Consider the following 18,970-nt stretch of genomic DNA (forward strand, 5'->3'; position numbering starts at 1 on the left):
TCCTTATCTTGCACTTGACAAATCCTTCATACATATAAAAATAAAACTGAAAAATGAAAGTACCGTAATTTTCGGACTATAAGTCGCGTTTTTTTCATAGTTTGGGTGGGGGGGTGACTTATACTCAGGAGCGACTTATATATGTTTTTTTTTCACAAATTTTTACTTGATCATTTCCACATCACTTACTTACAAGTATAGTTGACCACTTCAAGTGTTATTTTTAGTATAGTTGATCATTTCACATGCTTTGATATCTTTATCTTGAACATATTCAAAACATATAAAATAGCGAGAAAAAATCAAATAAAGTAATTAACACTTTAAAGTGCCATATCCTCTGGACATGTCCTCTGTCACCAGGATGACATAAAGGACGAGAAATTTGATCGATGGATTTAATGATTTGGAGTGACACAAATGGTTTGATAATATTGTTGTTTATGTGATAGTTATTTAAAATATAGTTTATATATCGTTGTATGGGCCTGTGGAATAATTTGAACTGCGGCGCGGCACACGGCATTGTTGACAAAGGACGATCGATGGATTTAATGAATTGGAGTGACACAGATGGTTATATAAACGTGTTATTTATGTAAGAGTTTTTTTTAAATAACTGAATATTACGTCAGGCCCGTTCTCAGCTCCTCGTTTGTGTTTGTCACGTTAGCATACCGTATCGTTTAGCCTGTTGTTGCTCGTTCATGTCTGTTCTTGGTGTTGGATTTGGTCGAATAAATTGCCCCCCAAAATGCAACTTGTACTCCGGAGCGACTTATATATGTTTTTTTTCACATTTTGGGGCATTTTATGGCTGGTGCGACTTATAAATAAAATAAATAAAATTTATACTCCGGAGCGACTTATAGTCCGAAAATTACGGTACAATGACGCATATACAAAATACATAAATAAGTAAAAAATAATGAAAACTAAAAAACTTTTACATTCAAGACCCGGCGAAACTACTTCCGGGTACTGAGAATACGTTACAAACATTACACGCTGTCGATGTTATACGCAAAATTATACATTGTACAACCGTAACCGTATGTATCATATTCTCAATCCATAATTAGCTCAGGCTACCAGCAGTATTACAAATTCTGATAATCATCTTTTCAACAGCTTTACTCGCCTGAAACACACACAACAGCGGCAGTTACAGTCAAGTAACGGCGAAACTCCCGCTCTCTGTCAACTGCTTCCGGGTAATGACGACCCCCCGTAGTTGACCCAGGTGCCTTATTGAAATCCCCAAATATTCGCCACCGATACCCTACAGTACTATTTGCATATAACGGCATATAACGTGTTCAGAAACATATTCACAAAGTAATTAAAATTAATAAATTAACATGGTGGGTGAGTATGAATGTCCATTCAAATGCCCCAGTGAAACCACCATGGGCCCCACAACTTGCTGAATTAAAAAAAAAAAACTATTATGAAAAACAACCCAGACAGGAACAAAACCTGCACGCCTGATGCAATGTTTTACTTCAAGCTTGTGAATTCATTGAATCAATTGTTGGGAACATATTTCTGGAAGTGGAATTTTAACAGACTGTCCCCTTGAGACTGAAGTTGATGACTTTTCAGACTCTGCCGCTCTCTTCTGTTGAAGACGTCTCCATCTCACTTTGCGGTTGATCTCCTTCAAACACTGGATTGCTCTGTCCTCTCCTGTGCTGTGTCTGAACTTCTTTAAAAATTTGAAGAACCTTCCAATCAGACAAATGGGATGAGTGCTAACCTTGATCAGAGAGAAATAACCGAGAGAGCAGATATGTAAATTACCTTGGATTTTGGTATAAGACCCACTCTGAAGAAACCAATTTGCCCTGATTCAATGTTAGTGCAATCTACCACGGTGGATGCAATGTTTTCTGGTGATGGTCCATCACATAAAACTCCGTCCACCTAAAAATGTCAAACATACAACAAAAGCAATAAAAGTAACAACAACTGATGTTAATAGAACCAATCATTTTTAGCCACCTTATCCCCCAGCTTGGCATAAACTTGGTTGTGGTGGGTCGTGTCAGCCTCTCCTGTAGGGTTGGCTGAGGTCACAGCAACAGGACCTACCTGAAATAAACTTTTTATTTTACACTTGTTTCCCCATTCTCTCCAAAACTTAAGAAACAATTGGGTCAAAAATAACCATTGGGGTCAATAAGGGACCCAGTTATTTATTTAATCAAAACAGTTGAATCAAATGATTTGGTTATAATCTAGTAGACTGATTCATGTCCATTGGTCTTACTAGATCTATAAGGTGTGTGGCCACAGAACAGTCTGGGTTCCTGATAGCAATGCTATGGGGAGTCCCGATGTGTTTGGCAGCGTCTCCTAAACCAAAGGTGTCCATCCATGCGCCTGTGTAAGAGTAAGAACAGAAAGAGCAGTTTTATACATAAGACAAAAATGGTTGCTCATCAACAGTAAAGAACACGTGATTTCTCATTGAAATTTCACATATGATATGAGATTATATTTTGCGTTCTTTTTTTTAGATTCCCGATTATAAATCACCCAGCCATCCATTTTCTCTTCCACATTGTCCTCATTAAGATCAAAACCCACAAATGCTCCCACACCTCTTGGTATAACCATGCTGATAGAAGATGGCCAAGCAGCCTCCATGAAGTCAAGGAGCAGCGGACTCAGCAGGTGTCGGACTGGGTCAAGCTGCTTGATGGAGGACAGCCACAGGGACATGGGTCGGTCCTGTGCCTGCTTCTTCACCCTACGGCAAAGCTCAGCTTTTAATGAACAACATATACACAGGTAAAGCTCGAATAGATGTGGTATATTGCTAGTCCATTTTAACAAATGCTTTCCTCTTGAGAATTGATCTTCTCCACAGAGGAAAAACACTCACTTGTACGCTTTGACGACTGCATCAGGCCTGTCGCAAGCTGCCACCAGCACATAGACCGTGTCGGTAGGAATGCCGCATATTCCACCATTCCTCATGATGTCTGGAAAAGATAAGTGGCTGTTAGTGCTTTCGTTTTTATTGACTAGTCAGTTATAACTCAAGTTATAAAACCTCCAAAACTACGTATAGTTGTCTTGTGTAATTGTACCTGCAATTCGTTGAAGTGATGTGGCCTTTCGAGCTGGCATATGCGGGCAGACATGAGACCCTCCCCCAAGCCCACTCAGCTTTATTAAAGGCGTGCCAAAGGGAATCTGAGGGGACTGGAAGGTGCTGTTGAAAAGGTGAGCCGCAAAACAATAAAAACTGACCAGGCCAAAGATAACGGTGACGCCAATGTCATATCCGTAAGGTAGCGCATCGAGTGCATCCAACAGGAAACTGATGATGATAAGCTGAAAGGTGAGCGCGTACACAAACCATCCGGCATTTACAAACAGCGCTGCGGCCGTCACCAAAGTGTTGAACATCAAGAAACCGATGATGCCGACGGCTACGTTAAAACCTTTCACGCCGGCGTACAACCCTCCGTATCGTGTCAAGCCCCACAGCGTCCACATCACGCCGTAGAGGATAAACACGGTGCTCTCGAAGGTCTTTCCTCTGGAGAAAGCGAGCGATCCGCAGAGCAGCTGCAGGACCCCGCCGGCGACCACCACCCAGGGGAGAACCAGCACGGACAACACCGCCTCATCTCCAACTGTAGTTGTTATAGCAAACGTAGCCAACACGTTACACGCATGGCCCAACACCTCTGCATCTGCATATTTGGAGTACCCTAAGAGAGGTGCGTGGAGCTCCTTGTTATGAGGTCGAACAGTGAAGCCCCTCATCCTGGTTACTAAGGCTTCAAAAAGGCCCTGCCCTGTAGGGATCATTTTAGTGGACACCATGTTGTAGGTTATGACAAAAAGCATACAAGCAGAGCCCATAAATATAACCGCTTGTGCACCCTGACTCCCTTTGTGGAAGAAGCCTTGAGGTTGAGAAGCGATTGCGATACAATAAGCAACAAATAACAGATGGTAGAGGGCTTCCAGCAGGCTCTTCTGACAGCTGAACAGAGTCAGGATGAAGAAAAGCACGGAGAAGACGATTGGGAAGGGCACGGGAGAGTGCGGCTCGACGGAGTAGAACGATAGGAGACCACTGTAGCCCTCGCCCAACTTCAGCACTGCTGTCAAACCATAAAACGTAGCCGAGAGTGGCTCCAAGGCTCGGTAGAAGATGAGACATGTGGCAAGCTGGAATGCGCCAGCTGTCCACAGCCAGGGGACGTGACCAACAGATAGTCGAGGGACCACGCCCAGCAGAGGACTGGCCACCACCGAGGCCGACAGCAAGTTCATCACCACGCCCACTGACATCACGTCGTCACACCCGCGCCGTGTCTCCGTCTTCAACTCGGCTTTTGGCTTCAAGCCCGTCCCTGGAAGTTCCACTTTCCCTTGCGTGATAGTGCTCAACAGACGCCCTGAACCAAAGTAAGCACCCGCAAGACAGACCAGAAGGTAATTTGCTGCTGTGGCAACCTTGCTGAAACCTTCGGCCGACAGGCTGGCGATTTGATGGGCGCAAGCTAAGCTGATGCTGATGGCAATAACAAACAAAAGCACTTGTCGGACTAGCAGAGCGACACTGGCGATGACAACTAGGGCCAAGGAAAATGCGGCCAAGCCAGGGACCAGTGAGGACCTCAGGTCTTTGGGCTCAAGCACCCCCTGTCCTGTCAGGATGTAGATCAGACTGGAGGCGCACCACAGGGCCGAGATCGTCAAACACAAGGAAGAGAACAACTGCAGCCTATCCCGGCTCCGACACACACCTAGAACAAGACGGCACAATTTACTATGGGATACTTCCAACTTTTATAGCTGAAATCTAGAGTTACAAACCTGCGTAAGCTACAATGGCGGCCACCGTGAGGAGTAGAACCCCCAGGGCAGTTTGGGGGATGAAATCTTTTTGAGGAGAGCTGCCATAGTTGTTTACCAAAAGCAGAAGAGAACCTTAAGAAAAAAATGATTATTTTATGTGATGTAAATATTTAGTACTATTTAGTAAATATTTAGTACTACTTAGTATTAGGACTAAAAATCAGTGGTGATACAAAAATGTCAATCAATGTTTAATTCTAAACTTTTACTTAATGATTTGTGATTGAAATATGAAATATGTTTTCAACAACTGCATCAGTGTGGAAAGAATTCAGGAATTTGACTTCCAAGCTTTATTATCATTAATTTGTCAAAGGAGATTTGTTTTGTGATGTATTTCAGGTCTTTAACCTTCCATTTAATATTTGACTGTCATTCACATACATCGAAATCATTGAATTGAATCAAAATGTCTTACCACCAGAGATACCCAATATGCCAACGGACATATGCAGCTGAGCCATTGCACCAGGAAAAGTGTAAAGACGTTCCACAGAGCTGCACTTTATACGGCTCTGTGGCATCATCATGCAGACGTCACACCCTCAAGTGTCATATTACTTGGATCACGGAAAATCTAGTAAAATACATACCGTAGTCAGCCTAGTTTCAAGAAAATTTACTGAATTACGTACTATATTGAATCAATTATTTTCACATTTCATAATAATAATGGTAATTATTATGGTACAGTAACACACACAGTTCCACACAGTAGCAGGATGACACAAAAAAGCATAAGTACAACAACAATGAAATTACTTATTAATTGTGATGTTCATTTTGCTTCAGCAGAGAATGTCTATATCTCAGTTTTGTCCTGTTGGTATTAATTATGTATCTGATTCCGTATATTAATTTTGTGGACCAACTGCTCTGTTATAAATAAATAAATAAATAAATAAATAAATAAATAAATAAATAAATAAATAAATAAATAAATAAATAAATAAATAAATAAATAAATAAATAAATAAATAAATAAATAAATAAATAAATAAATAAATATTCATTATAGTATATATCAATGCATATGTGATAATATTGAAAAGTGGAATCAACGATGATGTTTTTCTGTCATACAAAAAATACAACAATTATTATATGTCATCAAAATACTATAAATAAAATTTTGTTTATGTAGCATGGCTTTAAAAAAGAAAAGAAATCTCAAAGCACAGTGATGGTGTACAGTTTCCTTTTTAAATGCGAAAGTGAAATACTGAAACAACAACCGTAAAAGTGAGTATGAAACAAAATATTATAAGAAAGACAATTGTGAAATCCATGATTATTTTTCAATAGTTATTATTTCCCGAAAAACAAGAACTTGAGGATGAGAGGGATGACCCAGCATATTGGTGTACTAAAAGTGAGCGCTGTGAATGGGATGAGATCATTCTCCACGGTGGGAGGAGACTGGAATGGAGAAGCAAATAAAAGCAAATGTTCACTTCACAAGAGTCACATCTCTTCCTGGGAGAGTCGACACATATTGTGCAAACCTTTTCAAGGTGAGATTGATTTTGTGCTCTATTTTCAGCTTTGTAACATTCACAAACAAAGTATATTCAACTAGTTGTTGCTTTTGTAGGTTTTATGTAGTTTGAACTGTGTCCAAGGGTAAATACCAAGGCCACATTGTCTATGCATGCATTAATTTCTTTTAAAAAAAATGATAAACTAAGTGTGTGAGATTGTTTTTACACTTACTCATTTGGGAAATACGTTTGCTGACAACATATTTTAATTCACCTGAAGCAGCACATGAGCCTCCCATGTCAATGCCTTATGAATTTTTAATGCAAAATAAAGGGGGGATCCATGTAAAGTCAAAGCCTTTACCAATCTTTTTAAATGTACTGTTAAATTACAGTAGAGCCTTCAGTTTGTTCAGATTTCAAAACAACTCCCACACAAAATGTTGAATTTGAAGTTAAAACAGCACCATGTAAAAAAACATTTTTACATTACCCATACTGTTTAAGCTAACATTCAAACAGTCCTAAAAACGATTGATGAACGAAAATTGAACAGTAATTAAACAGTAAAAATACTGTTCACAATACAATTCGGTATATTTGTTCATGAACTTGTTTCGTCACCGTCGGTTCCCAAACCACTTATGTGACCCCATGTGTTCTGGGGTTGCCATTGACGATTAGTATCATCAACACTCTGGAGACCTCAACTCACACTGTGTTTGTGTGTGTGTTTGTCAGGAGCGCCATGGCAACACGTGTAGCTATTATTCTCTCAGGCTGCGGCGTGTACGACGGCACAGAGATCCATGAGGCCTCGGCTGTCCTTGTTCATTTGAGTCGCGCTGGAGCCAAAGTGAGTCTACTGTCACATAGAGGTGAAAAAAGTACTCACGTTCTGTACTTAAGTAAAATAATTGATTCAACTTCTTTACTTACTAAGTTTAAATAAAGTACAGACTGAAATGTACTGAAGCAATAAGTTGTCAGAAAAAGTACCCAAAGTACAAATACCTGCAGAATATACTTGAGTACAGTACAGTAGTACTTTACTTGCCACACACAACCTCTTTCACTCTATTGTTTGATGCAGCTATGTGAGGATTTACAGGCGAAATCCTTCCCCAGGCTCAAATGTTTGCACCGAATCAAGATCAGATGCACGTTATCGATCATTGTGAGGGGAAACCTTCGGACGGCAAGAGAAACGTCCTGCAGGAGAGCGCCCGAATCGCCAGGGGTGACATCACGGATTTGGCCGAGTTAGATGTTTCAGCGTTCGATGCTGTCATCATCCCTGGTGAGGCTGAGATTTTGCAGTTAAGCCACTTGCCGTGCAGGATTTGTGCCGATCTCAAAAATAAAATCTTTTGCGAGCAAGAATATTAATGACCTGATGTACTCCATGTTTTTCTTGAGGGGGAAATGTATCATTTGTTTCTGTAATTAATTAGTGAAATTTTTATTTTTATTTCTGTTGTTCAGGCGGTTTTGGCGTGGCGAAAAACCTCAGCGACTGGGGAGTGAAGAATAAGGACTTCAGCATCAAGCCAGATGTGGAGAAGACCCTGAGGGATTTCCACAAAGCTGGAAAGCCGTTGGCCATGTGCTGCATCGCTCCAGTCCTCGCTGCCAAAATCCTGCCAGGTTGTGAGCTCACAGTGGGGCAGGACAAGGAGAGTGACATGTGAGGGATACTATTGCTTGTCAGTACGATCGATGCGGCAAGATTGTAACAGGCTGGCTCTGGTCCCTCTCAGGTGGCCGTACGCCCAGACGGCGGGTGTCTTAAAAGAGATGGGCTGTAAGCACGTGAATACAGGAGTGCAGCAAGTGCATGTTGACCTTAAGCACAAACTCATCACCGCTCCGGCTTTCATGAGCAACGCTCCCATTCACGAGATCTTCGATGGAATCGGCGTCATGGTTGAAGAAACCCTGAAACTGGCCTAAGATGTCTCCAAAGTCTCTCGTTTGTCTTTTAATAAAATACATTCATTGTAGTTTTGAAAGTTTTGTGATGCAGAATCATTTTCAATATATATGATGGCGAACCAAACAAACGCTTTCGTCTCATTTTTGTTGTCAAACATTTAGATAGTTTTGATACGAAGCAGTCAGTGCCTTCGGAAATCAAACATCAAAACATAAACATCAGTTGGCATTGAGTTTGGTCTCGAACTTATCGTCATAGAAACAGGAATCAGTGACCCCCCCTAACCCCCAGTTATGAACATGCAGGATATACCGTCAAGAGATTTGTGTTTGATGTTATTGTCTTTAGTGTGAGAAGTGTTTGAATTGGTCTGTTCCACAAACGACAACAGTTGCGTGGAATTTCCGAGGACGGTCAGGATCCTGAAAGGAAAAGATTCCCGATCAGGACATTGAATGAATCCCGCTGAGGGGCGCAGTGGTTTTTCGTACAAAGCTCGTCTCACCTCTATCGGGTACGCTCGGGTGGGTACGTAACGAATCACAAAGCCGCAGCGTCTCTTCCGGGATGTGTTGGGCTCACTAGCATGCACGAGAAGGCCGTCGTGGATCTGTTGCGAGGATGTTTCCATTTCTGTCTTAAACTATTTCAATTCTTGAACTGTAAGTGTGAATTTTCACTTACAGACATCTGTCCGGCAAAAAGGGGACAAAGCACAGCCTGGTCAGTATGGAGCAACTCTTCCGGGATCTCCTGATTGACTGTCAGCATGTTTCCAGGCCGGACGGCTTGGCGATGAGGAAACATGCCGGAGCAGTGGCTACCTGCAGGAAGAAGCAGTTGTTGAAATTACAAATAACAAAAGCTCCCGCAGATCTTTTCACGCAAACAGCCAAATTGAAAATTCATTAAAAAAAGAATTCTTGGTCATTTTTCAGTATTCAGCTACCTGGGATCACCTGCAGGGCTCCGTTCTCTTTCAGCGAGTCATCTAAAGCCAGCCACACCGACAAAACGGGGCCACCGGCAATACCCCAATATCTGTGCGCACAATTTACAAAAGTGAAAATCTGTGATATAGACAGACACCGGAAAACAAAACCAGGTTAAAGCACAGTAGTTTTACTCCTCCCACATTCCTTTGCACTTGTTCTAACTCTCTTTTGCTGTCATGATATGAAACGATATAATTTGAGCTGTTTATTTGTCACCCTCAATTGACTTTTACTGTAAAAAAAGAGAATTGTTGATCAGCACCAAAATGTTCAACCGAATCATTAGCATAAATGTGAACGGTAATTTATATGGACTGATGATTGACTCCTCGTGGCTGAATGGGACGCTTTGACTTGGGGCGAGAAAAATGCAGTTTTTATTTACCAAAATATATATAAGTCATTTTAGAGCTGTAATTTTAAGATGCCACGATACTTTTACTCAGTTTTCCTCTCATCAGAATCTAATTTTGGCTCGTGCCTAGTTACGACATAATGTGGGAGTGCAATAAAGATTCAAGAATCAAGATTTAAGAATTTAAAGGTACGCAAATCTAAATTAGGACTTGCCTGTGGACTGTAAAAAAACAACAAAGTAACATACAAAATCTGTGTTATAATGGAAGCACAGATGTTGAAATATTTCAGAAACGCACCTCATATCTTGATGCCAAGCCACATACGGCAGTTCATCCCCCCGCGTCCTGCCTGCGGGCACCGGGTATTTGCAGATGAAACGGGAATCCAGCAGGATTACGTCAGGGCCCAAAATGGCTTGCAGCACTTGCAAGATGCGAGGGTGTTTGCTCAGGCCCATTACCCAAAGATACTCAAGGTGAACATTATGAAGGCTGTACTGGGTGTAATCTTCACCTGGCGGAAAAAAAAAGAAATCAATTCGTAATGTACAGCATAACTCTCCGTATGTTTTTTTTTTTTTTTACCAAATTCCTTCTCCAGCCGGGCAAATGCGAGCGTGGCCTCCCTCAGCTCGCCGTCGTTCAACACGGGCACGCCTGAAAGGAAGCCCTGCTGCTCGTAGGTCTCCAGGAGCTCGCTTGGGGATGTAGTCATGTCTGCTCGTGTTCTGTTCGAAGCAAAAAATAAAGACTGTTCCATGAACTATTTTATGGATTTGTGATGACATAAGGCCCACTTACACCACAAGGAAAACACCCTACACGCGACCTTGTTTTCTTGACCAATACCAACATTCAATGTCCAATTTGGAGTCTTTCTAGCATAGCAACGGAATCCACAAGTACCTGCTTTGTGTCCAGTGGTCTTTTCAAGCTCTCCAGTGGTGGAACGCCACGGGAGGAGATTTTATAGAGGTGTGTGAAACCTGTGGAAATTCTTCTGTCAACTGGCTAAAATGGAAATCTATCAAATGAGATATTCAATCCCTCCCGACTCTGACAGAACAAATGACAAGGAAGAGGAAAAGCCATGATACTGTGACGCACGCGATTCCAAAGAAAGCTCTCCTTTCACACACCTTACACCTGGTCTGTTTCATCTCAGCTCAAAGGGAGACATATTATGTCAAGGTGCTGGGAATACAAACAATGCTTTCTGCTCAGTAAACTTTATCTGCTGTTTTCATTGTATTGCATTTGAGTTCCCTTGGACTGAATAATTAGTGTGAGGCCCATTGTGGGACGAATAAAGGTTCTTGAATCAAATCCCTGAAACGTGACAACAATTTTTTGTGGGAAATTGTACTGTGCCGTGATGGTGACCATGAATTTCAATTAATAATACCGTGACCATATTTTGCATTTTTATTTGGTGAATGACTTTACTTTTGGTTGAAAAAAACAGTATTGGCTGTTAGAGCATATAAAAACGATTAATAAATCCAAATTGATTGTAAGTCTTTTTCCTTCTATGCATAATCATTGTTCATAATGTAAAACTTACTAATATTCATTATATATTGCCTTAGCATTAACATAAAAACGTGGACATAAAATCATGATAAAAAACATAAAAGACATGAATGTATTCGGCCAACATTAATTAAAAACCCTCCATAGATTACATAATTTTTCCCAATGACAATTGATGAACTAATGAATTTCATTCTGAAATCTATTTTGTTAAACCCTGATGTAAATACTAGAATGTACATAAGTGGGACGTCGTCTCAAAACATGAAATTTGGTTATCAAGGTAAATCTGTTATTGGGTGTAAAAATCTTTACTCCCATTATAAGCTCCTCTTCAATGTCATAGATAGGACCAAGATGAGGTACTACATTCCTGCACCCTGAATTCACAAACATAACATCGCAGCTTAATCCATATCAGGGATGTCCGATTCTGGGGCACTTTACTCTTTAGATGTTTCCCTCCTCAAAGAAATGATTAGCTCTTCAGCAAGCTCTTCAATAGTCTGATAACGATCTTGATATACACATATTTATATTTTTCCCTTGAGTATTGAATATTAAAAGTGCATAAATTTCCCAAACAAGGTTGCTATGATCCTGTGTTATGGCATACGTAATTGTTTACAGTATTTGGAGGGTTTTCTGAGACATCATGAATCATTTTGGATTTCTTGTTTTCCTCAGTCTTTGCTCCTATTTGTGTGCTTGGGACAGAGCGGGTGGTGTTGCTTTCTGGCTGGAGTCTGTGTTCTTTTGTCGCTCCCCTCTGGCTGCAATTCGTTATTGCAGCGGTGCACCAGCACTGGGTCCTTGTTGGGTGCTGTTTTTTTCAACAGCAGCCTCTGCAGCATCTGCTTGTCGGATCGCTCCCTCCGAAAGTCATCCTCGTATACTTTAAGCTGTGACCAAAAAGGGAGGTTGTTGTTATATTCATTATTTCTTTATTCTATTCATTATTTTTTTCAGAGCACTGTCTGATTGACTTCTGGTCCTGCTGGCTCTCTGATTATGCACCAATAATTCTGCATAGCAACAAGAGCTCACATGTGACCAGCAGGAAGAATCTGAGCAATACTAAACATTTGTTACCGCCTCTGCTACGTTTTACGAGGAATCACAGCTTGCGGTATTTGTGTCATCTGTGTAATTTGTATTTTTTACATCAAGAACTTGATTAGTATTAAAGCTCTCACTAAGCTTTCCAAAGTGTGTGTGCCCTATAATTTGAACACTACCTGCTCTTGCAGTAGGTCCAGCTGTTGACGCATCTCCTTCCTCTTCTTCCTCAGCCTTTGGTTGTCCTGCAGTGTGTGTTTGTGGTTGCTGTGCTCAGTCTGATATTCTGCCTCATAGATCTCGGTCTACGGACACAGGACGTCATCATGGCACTGGGTCAATACCAATACAATGTACCATATGATCACTTCTGGAACACGTTGGAGAAAAGAGCCGAGCAACCACTTGGTGGTGCTTTTGTCCATCGAATTCAAATCTTTTTTTTCCATAGCAACAGTGAGTTAAAAGCATTCAGATTCTGTGTTGAAATGAAAAGCCCACCTGACACCTCAGTGCTTCGAGTTGCTCTTTTAGATCCAGCACCTCTTGATGGGAGTCGCAGTTCCGGTGGTTGGCCTTCTGCTTCACATCCAGACTGGGAGAGGATACGGGGAAGCTAGAGGATAAGAAGTTGGGCGCCGTGACCCGGACCCTGTCCTGCGATGAGAAACAATTCTTGCATCGGGGCTCACAATTCCTCGCCAGATGAAACAGAGAGAGATGAAGATACCTTTTGGATGGGTGGCTGTTGCCTCCGTTGCTCCAGTAACCGCACATATTCTTGAAGTTCTTGATTCTTCTTCAGCTCCAGCATGAGTGACTGCTCGTAATAGTCCTTTGCACTCTGCACTCAGACAAACGGGCTGTGTTACTGTGATTGGAAATAGTTGTTTGTCAATATGTAGCAGAGGCGACCAATCCCAAGTCAGCTGGGATAGGATCCAGCTCATAGCCACAAGGATCTCCTGTGCATCATTTCCATGTTTCTGTGTGTATTTACCTGCTGGTTGTCCACTTTAAGCAGTAGTTTGCCGTTAAGCTCTTTGAGGGAGGCATTTTCCATCTCCAAACCTTCCAGCCGGTGCTGCAACCCCAGGGTGGTATTGCGATACATCTGATCCCACTCCTCATTCAGTTTCATCAGCTGCAACGCAGCCATTTCATCACGTCCATTAGTGTAATCACGATAATCATTGCCGCACTTTTTTATTGGATTTTGAATCGGAGTTGAAAACACAACTGAACATTTTTTTTCCACTCCACCATCACATCATTACTGCTGTCACACTGATGTGAAGCGGAAATAAAAAATAGCTGTATCAGAAGAATGAATTACTTTTCATTAAAATCCGGAAGCATAGCTCAAGGTTATAGGATTTGTGGGGGGAGAGTCATTTTGATACCTCAGCAGCAATATTTCACACACCGCCCACGTCCTCTGATTTTTACAGAGAACCGTGTCCTTTCCAACATCAGCAATACACACAACGACACAGAAACAGCAAGTTGTACCTCCTTGTTAACTCTGCGGAGCTCCGTGTTCTTGTTAAGCAGCAGCAGCTTCTCTTGATCAGCCGAGGTGATGCTCATGCTGTCAGCCACATGCTGTTCCACAGAGGGTGACCTGTAAGAAATCAAACACAAATTGTCTATTCTGTATCCACATACAGTGACCATTGCCACAAAGCAAAGCTCTTTCATCTCCCTTTAGGCAGACACACATATATATATGTATATGTGTGTGTGTGCGTGTGTGTGCGTGTGTGTGCGTGTGTGTGTGTGTGTATATATATATATATATATATATATATATATATATATATGTTAGGGGTGTAGCAAAATTTTAATCAGATGATCAATTTTGATTTCAAAATTGTGATTACACCATTCCATTTAAAAATAGATTGGGCTGTGTAGCAAATTGTTCATGTGTATGTCAAAAGACAAGTTACTCATTGCGTCATGCCCTCTCCAACTGAGCTCTACCATATTGAGTGGAATCATAATCCCAGGAAATCCAAGCGGATCAAATCACTCTACTTTAAAATCAAACCAGACTTTAATAATATGACACGCCGTGTATGGTGATGTGTGCCAATCGGTCTTTAACTGGAGAGAAATTCCAGATACCTGAAAAATCTACTAAAGTGCTGTTCTGAAGCATTTCTACTTATTGTTACTTCCCACCAATGGCGGAAAACAGTAGCGGAGGATTTCCATGAATAAAAACAAACACACATGCACAGAAGAACCTCAGGGTACTTTATCGCCCACTCGCAAAGAGTGAGTGCACTTTTGGAGAATAAAACCCAAGCCATTATGTTCACCCACGCACACGCACACATGCACACACACAAATATATGTACGTGTAGTCACATTGGGCACTCGAGACTGCCAACAAATGTTTACCTTCATTTGCATGATGTTGGAAACCAATCATAACTCCTGAAACATTTTGGATGACAAGCCAAGTAAAAATATTAGCAGGCATTAATTAGCCATAGCAGCTTGCCCAGTGCTTGTGAGATCTCATCTCAGAGGAATAGCCTGCGGGGAGGGAATAGAGATGGCCTGCTCCTGGAAGAACACACACAACTTTGCATGTAGCGCCCGGGGGCCTTCACACACATGCATGCTGCAGGATTTACAAAGAGAAAGACGACAACCAACTGCTACCTCATTTCCCTTTAGGCCAAACTCCCCCGCAAAAGCGCCAGCTTTCATCAACTTGCTTTACATGCACGGCACTGCTCTGTGAGTTCTTCTGGACAAGGTGTTGTCAAAAAAGGCAAGATGGAGTTCTCGACACGAGGACATGTTTATTTGTAGAGAGCTGAAGTAAAGTTACATCAGTGTGCCAGTCTCCAAACTGGCAGCTAAAAGTTAGAGACCAAATCCAAAGCATATTCAAGATAAATCTTCCCATTTTTAATATACATACCGACTCCAAATAACCTACAATCAATCTCTGTCATCTTTTTTTTCCTCACTCTCCAGATATTGAAATAATCCTACTTTTAAATTTTGTTCCAAAGATTTGATTTCCATTTTACCACTTGTGGATATATGTTACTCTCCATAGCCTAATTTAAGTTTTTGAAAAGAATGTTAATGGTCAGATAGAGTACATCTCCATGTTCGTCGGAGACAGTGGTCTGGTGTTTTCTTCATACGGCCACCGCGGGAGCTCTTTTGGCTGTATGGTTGTTGTTCCTTTGTACAAAATGATGATATTGAAGTCATTTTAACTTCAACACTAAGCCATCAGTATTAAAATCAAATCAAATGAGAAGGGTTTGAAGCAAAACCAAAGCTGTCACAACTGTCCTTTTGGGACAGCACATTGCTGATCTCGAGCCATTTTTGACAGCTGCTAAACACTGTAACCCATTTTTACAAAGTTTCCCATCCCAAGGTGTCTTGGAAGGGCAATATGTTAATACTCCTGTCAAATTTTGTGATAATGGGTGATAACAAATCTGTCTAAAGACAGCTGACTTGACGTTGTCATCGTTTGCGTAGCCATGATGAGATTATAATACTGAAAAGAAAACATGTGACCTCGAGTGGTTGACTAGACATCAGATTGTTGGGGGGGGAAGTCTGATAATATCACTTGTGATGACCTCATGGGAAACTCCATGAACACTTTTTCTTCCTCTTCTTCACTGGTGCTTTTTTTCCTTAAAAAAAGAGTTTCTCTAACAATCTAACAGATTACTCATGTTCATCATAAAAGTAAGTGGGTAAGAAAATTTTGTGATAACGTAATAAAGTCCATATCTGAACATAATGCCTCATCAATATCAATCCCACTTCCACAGTTGACATGTTGCATTTTAGGTACAAATAGAAATGCAGAGGATACATACCAGGATGTTTCTGATGATCTTCTGGGGTCGAGTTCGCTTGTCACTGACAAGTCTTTGTGTATATCTGCCGCTGATGAGGATGAAGATGTCAAAGCCAGCTTCTCTTGATCCATAGCTGATCAAATAGTACGATTTCTGCTCTCACATGCTGTCCCTGTGGGCTAAAGTAACTAGTGTCAGTATTGTTGCACAACATAAGAGGAAGTCGCTGAGGTCAGGGCCACATGATTTAAAAATATGAGAAGAGGAAATGATGCTCTCTGACAATGTTTGGGCTTTGAACCAATTAGGTTCATTTTGCAAATACATTGAAAATTGCACGAGGTAACGGTGCACTTTTTCAAATGTTACCTGGGAAATTTGAGTCAACGTTATGTTAATGCTAACATAGAACAGGAAACACCATAGATGGGCTAATACTTTAACAGTGGATATTTGGGCAACACATGTAGACAGACAATCATATTTGTTTATCGTCTGCGGAAACTGACTAATATTACTGCAGATTACTGAGTCATATGTTTGTTCGTTTGGTACCTTGTTTACAAACAATCTGGCCCATCTTCTATTTGAATCTAAATGGGACCCTCGAGCATAAAAACTGCCTACCCCTCACTTATTCAAAAATGTTTCCAACATTTCTAATTAATCTTTACACACTAATAAATACATACAGCATTTAAAGCGCTGTATGGCTTCCACATATTTGTCCCGATTTAGAATGTAAACCAAAATACTCATAGAAATGAGCTTGTTGGAATTGATGACGATAAAGCATTTAAGTGTTCTCCAGGTTGTTTTCTAGGAGCTGGTGAAGAAGGTCTGTCGCGCCGCATGATAATGCAGGACCTGGCTGTAAGTGATGATAACAGTGTCATACATATATTCATGACAAATAATGAAAGGGTCAGACTGATTGTATTCACCAGTGTCCTCGCTGCAGTAGGTTAATTAGAAAATCACATGCTCATTCGAAGAACAATCGAGCAAATTAAAAGATTTTTCTTAATTATTTCTCCCTCATCACGCTGAGCTGTCTTTTATTAGCGCAAGCTGAATGAATTGCCGACCTTACTTGTGCCTTGTTTGCCTGTGCTAGAGTGCAAAATATTCAAGACAACATCTTGATCTAGATCATAATATCTTTTTATTTAAAATATTTGATCAGTTTTTAGTCGTCTGATTTGAAAACAAGTTATTTGTCAGTTTGTTTTGTAGCTTTTACTATATATAATATGAGGTTCCCATACATTTATTCATAACGGCCCTCCAAAAGAAGCTATGACTACAATGCGGCCCGCCAAAAAAATGAGTTTGATACCCCTGATCTAGATCTTGAGGAAATCACAATGACCACGAGACATCTTGAAAAACTTCCGAAATAAGAGTAAAAAGTGCATGCTCTATACCGGTAAATAAATAAATGATCATCATTAAGTATACACTATTTATCATGCTCATCTAAAACTACATAAATTAAATAATTATTTATTTAATTTGCATTTAATTATTTTACTTTTGGGACATTCAAGGTGATTCGGCTGAGCGGTGTGGTGGCGCCATCTTTTACATAATGTGCTTCACTGAATGAACACAGTTGAACCACTAAAAGCGTTTCTTTTTTTGACTCCTTTAAGTGTTGAATACTCAGGGCAGGAGCAGGACACATCGATGCTGTGCACTAGCTGCGACCGAGTCACTCGTCTCTTTCATCTATCTCGGACGCCAGTCAGAGTATTGCTGTGCCAGGCAGAGACTTTACCGGGCAGCACTGCAGTGCTTTTATTGACCCCAAACTCTGTCACAGCCAAGGACAAATGGGTTGTTGCTTCCGAGGGGGATTAAGAAGGAGCAGAACGCGGAGGTGGATAGTTTTACTTGAACGTCACCAACAATTAAAAGGAGTTTGATGTTTTTTCATTGAGACAAACAAGGAGCTTAAAGCAGCCAATATGCTTTGGTAACAATTGAATGACATATTTGGTCCGGTGATTGACGGTGATGACGGTTTCAGGTACCGGGCATCCGTGGAAATCGTGAACAGCAGTCAGAGGTGGCGCCATGTATGACTTGACTATTTCTGTCAAACGTCAACAGCACATTGATTCAAAACAAGCATGCCTGCTACTCAGTATTTATGATTTGCATGCAACACTTAAAGAAAACGCAATTATAGATTGAGATGATTTATAAATGATGTATGTATGTCTGTTTCAATTTGTCAATTTGATCAAAACATGCTATAACTGTTATAGCTATGCTGTGTGTATTTTACATCATGGGATGTGCGTGGCACAAAACACAAAATAAAATGGCTGATATTGACCTTTCATTTACCTTTTCACGCTCTTCTCCCTTTTGAAGATATTTCTCCCAACGTGTAGACTACATTAGAATGGAATGGATTTAATCAGATCCATTTTAATTTGCAGCTCAACAAGATATAGCGACTAACCGATCTGGAACGCTGTGCTTTAGAGTTATTCTCTCATTGCTGCCCTCTTCCTTCCAGCCTCCATTTCTGAATCAGACAAACAAAGAAATCATCAAAACAGGCCTGCTAGTTAATTGTGACCCATATGTACGAGTTAAAGGAACAAAAACAAGCAGCAAAGAGTTGTCTGTGTATGTTTTTCTCTGAAGAAAAGGAAATGAGCCAAAGAGTAGGTCTGTCTATCACACCAAGGGTCTGTTTTATAAATATTGTTGGGGCAAAAGCGTGTATAGGAGTGACAGCAGCATTTCTCTCCGATAACACACAAGGCTGACTCCAAAATATTTCATTTTTTCATCACTTGGACTCTGTGCCAGCTGAGAGTTTGTTGAATGATTGTCAGTGAAAGGTGG

General features: G+C 40.9%; 4 protein-coding genes across 4 annotated transcripts; 1 reads left to right on the forward strand and 3 right to left on the reverse strand.

The window, feature by feature from the left end:
• Positions 1-1,094: 1,094 nt before the first annotated feature.
• Positions 1,095-5,363, reverse strand: si:ch211-153b23.4 (uncharacterized protein LOC335392 homolog). Its single transcript, XM_061287478.1, has 9 exons — positions 5,306-5,363; positions 4,846-4,959; positions 3,099-4,775; positions 2,891-2,990; positions 2,607-2,755; positions 2,273-2,385; positions 2,005-2,094; positions 1,804-1,926; positions 1,095-1,727 (listed from the first exon to the last, which is right to left on the reverse strand). The coding sequence occupies exons 1-9, from the start codon at positions 5,349-5,351 to the stop codon at positions 1,602-1,604; spliced, it is 2,538 nt and encodes an 845-aa protein (XP_061143462.1). The 5' UTR covers positions 5,352-5,363; the 3' UTR covers positions 1,095-1,601.
• A 935-nt stretch (positions 5,364-6,298) lies between these two features.
• Positions 6,299-8,418, forward strand: si:ch211-153b23.5 (uncharacterized protein LOC321177 homolog). Its single transcript, XM_061283208.1, has 5 exons — positions 6,299-6,401; positions 7,110-7,224; positions 7,497-7,668; positions 7,854-8,055; positions 8,129-8,418. The coding sequence occupies exons 1-5, from the start codon at positions 6,334-6,336 to the stop codon at positions 8,319-8,321; spliced, it is 750 nt and encodes a 249-aa protein (XP_061139192.1). The 5' UTR covers positions 6,299-6,333; the 3' UTR covers positions 8,322-8,418.
• Positions 8,319-10,708, reverse strand: zgc:174917 (uncharacterized protein LOC565650 homolog). Its single transcript, XM_061283221.1, has 7 exons — positions 10,565-10,708; positions 10,244-10,386; positions 9,956-10,172; positions 9,254-9,345; positions 8,989-9,128; positions 8,810-8,914; positions 8,319-8,726 (listed from the first exon to the last, which is right to left on the reverse strand). The coding sequence occupies exons 2-7, from the start codon at positions 10,371-10,373 to the stop codon at positions 8,649-8,651; spliced, it is 762 nt and encodes a 253-aa protein (XP_061139205.1). The 5' UTR covers positions 10,374-10,386; positions 10,565-10,708; the 3' UTR covers positions 8,319-8,648.
• A 361-nt stretch (positions 10,709-11,069) lies between these two features.
• si:ch211-153b23.7 (TNFAIP3-interacting protein 3) lies at positions 11,070-16,336 on the reverse strand. The gene is made up of 7 exons (XM_061288161.1): positions 16,124-16,336; positions 13,763-13,874; positions 13,251-13,394; positions 12,981-13,094; positions 12,752-12,907; positions 12,430-12,555; positions 11,070-12,093 (listed from the first exon to the last, which is right to left on the reverse strand). Exons 1-7 carry the CDS (start codon positions 16,234-16,236, stop codon positions 11,875-11,877), a joined length of 984 nt encoding a protein of 327 aa, XP_061144145.1. The 5' UTR covers positions 16,237-16,336; the 3' UTR covers positions 11,070-11,874.
• Between the last annotated feature and the right edge of the window lie 2,634 nt (positions 16,337-18,970).

This window comes from Syngnathus typhle, linkage group LG1, assembly GCF_033458585.1.
Source record: "Syngnathus typhle isolate RoL2023-S1 ecotype Sweden linkage group LG1, RoL_Styp_1.0, whole genome shotgun sequence".
NCBI classification, from domain to species: domain Eukaryota; kingdom Metazoa; phylum Chordata; class Actinopteri; order Syngnathiformes; family Syngnathidae; genus Syngnathus; species Syngnathus typhle.